The sequence below is a fragment of the Henckelia pumila genome, unplaced genomic scaffold, assembly GCF_033568475.1.
Source record: "Henckelia pumila isolate YLH828 unplaced genomic scaffold, ASM3356847v2 CTG_461:::fragment_3, whole genome shotgun sequence".
In the NCBI taxonomy this organism is placed as follows: Eukaryota; Viridiplantae; Streptophyta; class Magnoliopsida; order Lamiales; family Gesneriaceae; genus Henckelia; species Henckelia pumila.
In genome coordinates this window covers 315,048-322,196 of record NW_027331831.1, presented here as the reverse complement: position 1 = coordinate 322,196, position 7,149 = coordinate 315,048, and the positions used below count along the sequence as shown (strand labels likewise).

At 32.1% G+C, this 7,149-nt stretch overlaps 1 protein-coding gene across 1 annotated transcript; it reads right to left on the bottom strand.

Annotated features, from left to right (window-relative positions):
* Positions 1 to 454: 454 nt before the first annotated feature.
* LOC140871676 (heavy metal-associated isoprenylated plant protein 26) lies at positions 455 to 2,586 on the bottom strand. The gene is made up of 2 exons (XM_073274303.1): positions 2,306 to 2,586; positions 455 to 1,159 (listed from the first exon to the last, which is right to left on the bottom strand). Exons 1-2 carry the CDS (start codon positions 2,387 to 2,389, stop codon positions 776 to 778), a joined length of 468 nt encoding a protein of 155 aa, XP_073130404.1. The 5' UTR covers positions 2,390 to 2,586; the 3' UTR covers positions 455 to 775.
* Between the last annotated feature and the right edge of the window lie 4,563 nt (positions 2,587 to 7,149).

Sequence of the window (7,149 nt, the reverse complement as noted above, 5' to 3'; positions counted from 1 at the left end):
TTTTCAGATTTATCAAATTTATGTCAACATACACAACTACCCAAAGACAAATATTCATGAATCATTACCCATATTATTCTTTGATCCAAATACATAAAACCCTTCAGCTTGACACAATGTGTAGAATTATAGTTGTATTCAATTATCAATTGAATCCAATTAGTGCCACACCCATCCCAAGCCGAATAAAATTTATAAATAAAAAAGGCAAAAAAAAAAATTAATGGTATTTGTCCTGAATTAGATTTACTTTTAGAATAAATTGGTAGGGAAGAATCGCAAGTCTGCCGGCTTAGTTAGAATTGCTTCCATTTCCATATGATTTTTTCCACGTATAAATTTTTATTTTCCACCTTAAAATTAGTATATTATAAAATGCTATTTTCTATTTTATAGTTGTACAAGTATTTCAAAAGAAACTTTGCCTACAAGAGAAAAGAAATGATGACTAATTAATAATTTACCATACACACAAGCACCAAAAACCACTTAATTTCCCAACAAAAACTTCTTCCACCTTCCACTCATATTAGTCTTGTAAAGAAATGATGACTAATTAATAATTTACCATACACATAAGAACCAAAAACCAAAATGGACACATCCCAACGTCCCTTTTTTTAACAAGATAATCAAAACAAGCTTGACTTACGGAAACATCACCCACAAAACTAGCTTGGGGCACATGCAAAAGCAACAACCCTACGTATAATTCTTAACAAAAGATTCCAAATTAAACTTCATCATATCATACATTACGATCCCCCCCCAAATCTCACATGACAACACATGCAGTCGGATTATCGTCGCTAAACGCCGTGGTGTACCGCACCTCCGTCGAGCTCGCACGCGCCAGATTCGACACTTGAGGGTCATCAACGTTGCGAACGTACCCTGCCGGGGCCTTCTTGTCGTAGACACCGGGCGCGTAAGGGTGTGCGACGACATCGTACGGGACGTACGGCCAGAGCTCGGCTTTCTTGCCCGTGCGATGAGCTACACGAGCCAGGACTTTCTGGGGATCGACGTAGCCGATGACGGTGAGCTTGTGCTGCTTGGGCAAAACCTCTATGGATGTCACCCCTTTCATCCCCTCCACGGATTTTCGAACCCTCCTTTCGCATCCTTCGCAATCAATCTTTATCTTTATTTCCACGGTCTAGTGAAAAACAAGAGAAAATAACATTTAACATCATGTTCAAATTAATTAATTAAGAAGCTGCAAAAAAATATGTGAACGAATAATTTTACATCGATCATTCCGTTACATCCTACCTATACAGATACTGCCTTGACGTAGATCTAACGGTGTACATTTACCAATAAATATGGAGTTAATTATTTTTTAATGAACCCCGCATGTATTGATAAATAAAAACTCATAGATCTATGATGAGATAATGTCTGTAAATATAGGATGAAATGAACGATCATTCTTATAAACCTATTGTACATGTAATCAATGTATGATAAATATTGTCAATGATCCATTAATGATGTAACCTCATTTGTCAAAGAACGATGCATGTCACAATTTATTAATAGTAGTGGGAAAATGAAGAGATAAAGACTGATAACTACCAGAGACCTCACTCAATCATCAAGACAGAATTTATATCGACACATAACCCGCTACATTTTCTGACACGTGTCATCTTGAATTGTTATTTAAGTCTGTGTGTGTGGAGGTTATAGTAGTAAACAAATATATAAATATCCGTATCGACGTTGACTGACAAATAAAATTTTGCAAGTTCCCCCTAATATTATTACTATTTCAATATTCAATAGCCTAATACGAAGGATGACATAAAAAGTAGTAATTGTAATAAAACGCAGAATGTCCCAAGATTTAGCAAGTAATATGATATTTGACTCACAGACTACACAATTTATAATTACCAAAATAGCAACGATTATCCTCTAAATAATAATAATAATACCCTGACAGGGTGTGAGTTGTGACCAGGTTCCCCACAAAGCATTAAATTAAGGAACCAATTAGAATTCAGATTAAAACCAGCGTCAGAAATTAATGCGCAACGGATCTGAAGAAAGAAATGAGAAAATCAGAAAACTCTCCAGCGATCTGCAAACCAAATCATAACGAAGGAGCCAATTTTTCGGCCATGTTTGCAGCTTAAAACCCACGAAATCTATACGCGTAAGACGCTATATAGCTGAACTAATGTTTTCGGAACTGATCAGAGGCCAAGTTGGCCATTCATATATATTATATGGCAAATATATATACAGCTCAAAAAATACACAAAAAGAGAGAGAGAGAGAGAGAGAGCCAATTTACCTGAAGCTGTTTGCGTTTCTTGAGGCGCTTGGAATGGCCGCCTGTGCAATCAAACATGTCCGAAAGATGATCCAAAGCACCCATTTCTTCTTCTTTATTTCTCAGACAAAAAACTTGGTTTCTATATGTATATATAAAGCAACAAGTTACTGTTGGATATGTATGTGTGCGTGTATATATTAATATTAATATTAATATATATGTAGTCTAATTTTAAAGAGTAGTACATACAGCTGGTGGAAACAGATGAATATACTTTGCTTTTGGTTTTTTAAGGGAAGTGGAGGGGTTTTACTTCTGTGTTTATATTGTATAAGCGGCCTGAGCTTAGTGGGGAAGGAAGGGGTGGCACGTGGGTGCATGTTATTGGGTAACTATTTGGATATGTCTGCACCGACCCGGAGAGTCATAAAAGATAAGGGGAGGAAGGTTCACGGTACCTTGGAAGTCGGATCCGGGTTGGGACCCACTCGTTTGAGGCCCATACAGTCGGCCCATCTACTTTTTTTGGATTATCTTTGAGGCTGTGCGTCCATGTGTTGAGCACTTTGAGGGTAAACGCGCCGTATCGAGAGGCGTTTTTGTTTGAAGAAAAAATTATTTATTTGTACAAAAATTAATTTTGATTGATAGCCTTTAATTCATGTTACCTGTCACTCTATAAATGGTGGGTCAACAATTGGGATACAAAACAAATATATATGACCCGTTATTGTTTAAATTTTGATGCATCATCCAATCTTAATTCGGTCATGTATGAATTTTTTTTTTTTAATGATCTATACATTTTTATTAAGTTTATTAGATAATTAATGGAGTTTTTGAAATTATTAAAACAAATGTGATTATAAGATTTTTGTTTAAAAATCTCTTTTGTGTATGTCTTAAAGGCAGATATGACGATTTTGATTACTAAAAAATTATTCTAATAAAAATTTGCTACTACAATATATATTATCACTTATTTATAAAACACTACATACTGTTGGTTTTCAGCTTTCCACTTTTGTTTTTTCACATGTTATAAAACACTACCCACTTCTGATTTTCAACTTTTTATTTTTGTTTTCAAACACTATTTGCTTTTGATATTTCTTCACTTTTTCATTAGCTATAGATTTAATCATATCTACAAAGAAAACATTTTTTTGTAATCACTATTGAGATTATGTTTGGACAATTACTTATTTTTAAAAAATTATAAGTGTTTCTTAATGAAAAATAAAATATTTTTAAAGTTGTTTTAGAAATAAATATGTGTTTAGACAGTTAGTTATCCTATAAAAATGTTTTTAAAATTAAAAAGTAGTGTATTTTAATTTTCATTATTTCTTTCAATTCTAAAAACATCATAATATTATGTAGTCATTGAGTTTTTTAAAAAATATTTTTTTGGTCTAAAAAATTTAATGTCATATGTCTCTATTATTTTTTGAAAGAAATTTTAGGCGAGAAATTAAAATAAATCACAATTTCAGACTTTCAGTTATATATTTATTTGTTATTTGTTTTAAACATATAAAAATAACATAAAATTCAAATCCATAATCAAAATTAAATAACAATGATATAATCAACCACTTAAAATGTACTTTATATTTTCAAAAGTTGTCATATTCAAATTTCAATTTTTTTAAAAAAATTATAAAACCTCACATTTTAAATTTTAAATTTATTTGTTATTTGTTTTCAAATATTTAATGTTATATATGTAAACATTTGATAATTTTTTCTTTTATTAAATTGTCATTTTGGAATAAATTTACTGTTGCAATACTTTTCTGCACAAGAATACATGAATTCTTTTATAATATTAAATTATGGAATTTGAATTTATGCATTCATATTTTTTAAAAAACAATTATTACTTACATTCAAATTTTTTTTTGGAATATGTGCCATTCATTCTTAACTCATTTGATTATTTTTTATATTCTATCACCATTAATATTACTTTATATTTATAGTATTGAAATTTAGGCAAAAAACATAAATTTATAATTTTAGCAGACTTGTTTGATTTTCTATATATATATATATATATATATATATATATATATATGTATAGATTAGAAACTTGCAACCAAAAATAAAAGAGGTGGTTAGGGAACCCGCATTGGTAGCGATTAATCCGCATTATTCCATCTTTCACCTCTTCAAAAAATGTGGGGTCTACAAGCCACATACTCATTACACTAACACCTTCTCATTATTAATATACAATCACATTCATTTAATATCAACACTCGTTATTTATGGGTCTCACCGTCCATTCATTATTAAATAAATAAATTTCTAATTTTGTTTAATTTTAAAATTGTATATTTTTTGTTTTGATTAAAAAAATTATATATTTTAAAAATATGAAATAACCGTTGGGGCTATAGATATTACTATTTAAATAAATTGTAATTATTTAAAATAACATTTCGTGTTAAATATTTATTTTTAAAAAAAATTAATGAAAGGGTTGTTGTTTACTTTACAAATGGATACATACTATTTTTATTTTTATTTTTTTTTTAAATTTTTTTAAATTGCAAAATATGGGAGAGTGTGAATGGGACATAGCTTTCCTGTCTCTTTCATGCATTAATACGTTAATGCAGATGAATTTCTAGGCTAACTTGGCAGCCCAGATTAATAATCCATGCACCCACATTGGTGCGATAATATTAATAGGTGTTAATAATCACTTATTAATGCACCAATGTGGGTGCTCTTATATGATGAGTACATTAATGAATCCCCACCTTTCATTCATTAAATTAAATAAATTTTATTTTTTCAAGTATGAATTCATAGCTATTAAGAACAAACAAAAAGGCATGGATCCTTTTTTAAAAATAAAAACAAATAAAAAAATAAAATAAAGAAGAAGAAGAAGAAGAAGAAGTTGTTTGTGAGTCTAAGCCCAAACCTTAAAATCGTAAAACAGTCAAATATGGGCTCGAATAAGAATTACAAAGTTCGATACACGAGGTCGAAAAGGCTACGGCCCAGATTGTCACGACTAATTTAATGATTCATTGTGCCTTTAATTATATTTTATGAATGGATTGAGGGATGCATGTAAGAGGATAAATTCAAATTTGTAATTTATTATTAAAAAAAATACGCTTCTCTCGAACTAAATGTTTCTTTATATATTTCACTTATAAATTAAAATTAAGTAAGAAAAAAAAAAAGACCGTCCTTGCTGCTCATGCATCAATGGTGAGAGCACGTAGCACGAAGCGTTTGAATATATATTCTTCAATAAAAATGGAAAGATACATGCATTCTCATGAGAAATTGAGGTTCATTGAATTTCGTTACTTCAAAGTTTTCATTGAGAATTGAGATCCTCAACATAATATAAATAATATCAATGCCGGTGCATCATAAATTATATATATATAAGAAGGTCTCTAATTTCAAGATAGCATATTATATTGATGAATGCTTAATTAGAATTCATCGACTCCATCTCAATGAGATGTCTGATTGATATGTAAGATGTTTACACTAGTTCAACATTGTTCTTATTTGATGAACACATAACGGACTCATGGTTGGTCGATATGAGATATATATTGTTAAAAAATGGATTTAAATCTAATTTAAACTCAAAAGCTATCTCAAAGAATATGGTTGTCCAAGACAGTATATTGAACTTCCAATAACTCTATTCAACTATTTGAGACACAACTAACACACTAACATACATGAAAAAATAATTTTATTTTATTAGGTTGGCCAAACACTCAGAGGAGAGGCATGATGTCTTCCTCGTACGTCGGACACCCTATCCTCGACTTTCCGAGCTGAAGACAAGTCACGGAGGGGCAAATAACTTGTTTGTTAATTTGAGTTAACAAGAAGCAAGGATCATCGTCCCCTTGGCTTCAACGATCAATATATAGAAACCTTATTGTCACGTCCCGAGTTGGACGGCATGAACATCGGCAGTGTTCTCAAAATTTACAGTTAAAAAAAATAGTTCTAACAAACACTAAGCCTAAAATAAACGATGATAGACATCAAATAAATATTTGGCTCAACTCCCTAGATTGAATCATGTGTTTCTGGCTTAACTCCCCAGAATGGATCATAATGTCTGGCTTAACTCCCCAGACTGGATCATAAGTATCTGACTTAACTCCCCAGATTAGATCATAAGTATCTGGCTTAACTCCCCAGATTGGATCATGTATATCTAGTTTAACCCTACTAGACAAGGTCATGAATAATATCAACTCAAACAAAATAATTGTAGAAAACTATCTCCAACCAAACCAATTGAACACGTTACACTTTCCATGTAGTGACCCGCACCGTGATCACCTACTAATCAGAACTTAAGCATGCAATTAATTAATAAAATAATCTTAAGTCAGAGTAACTGCGGAATTAAAGTAAGTCAAATACCAGTAAGCAAAACCTAGTGGGTCAACCCCGCTATCCAGCCTTGGTCACCACTTAACCTCCCTGTCTCCGGGAGAACTACCTGCATCTGCCCCATGGAATAGGGCATCCAGCCAACAGAAAATAACCAAAAGTGAGCCTAACATGCTCAGTACGAGAGTATGAGTATACACTATTAAATGCGCATGAATGAAAATGAACTGGGTACCAAGACACTCAGGTCAAGAAACAAGCTCAAAGACCGGGCCCAGGGTATATAACACGATGCGCCGTCGCATCAGGAGGTGGCTCATATACCCAGTGGATAATGGTGACCTGATACTAGTACATGTGTCCAACCATCACGGTGACCTGACACAAGACTTACGTATTCAACCATCCACAAACTCGTAGGGTGAGCGTCCAACTACAGGATACCTCTAAGGTAAAGGCTCAAT

What these genes read in the sequence shown, in the direction of transcription:
- LOC140871676 (XM_073274303.1), bottom strand. Translation starts at nt 2,389, where the DNA reads ATGGGTGCTTTGGATCATCTTTCGGACATGTTTGATTGCACAGGCGGC. An exon ending in AGAAACGCAAACAGCTTCAG is followed by an intron (nt 1,160 to 2,305) that starts GTAAATTGGCTC and finishes GTTTTTCACTAG; the next exon opens with ACCGTGGAAATAAAGATAAA.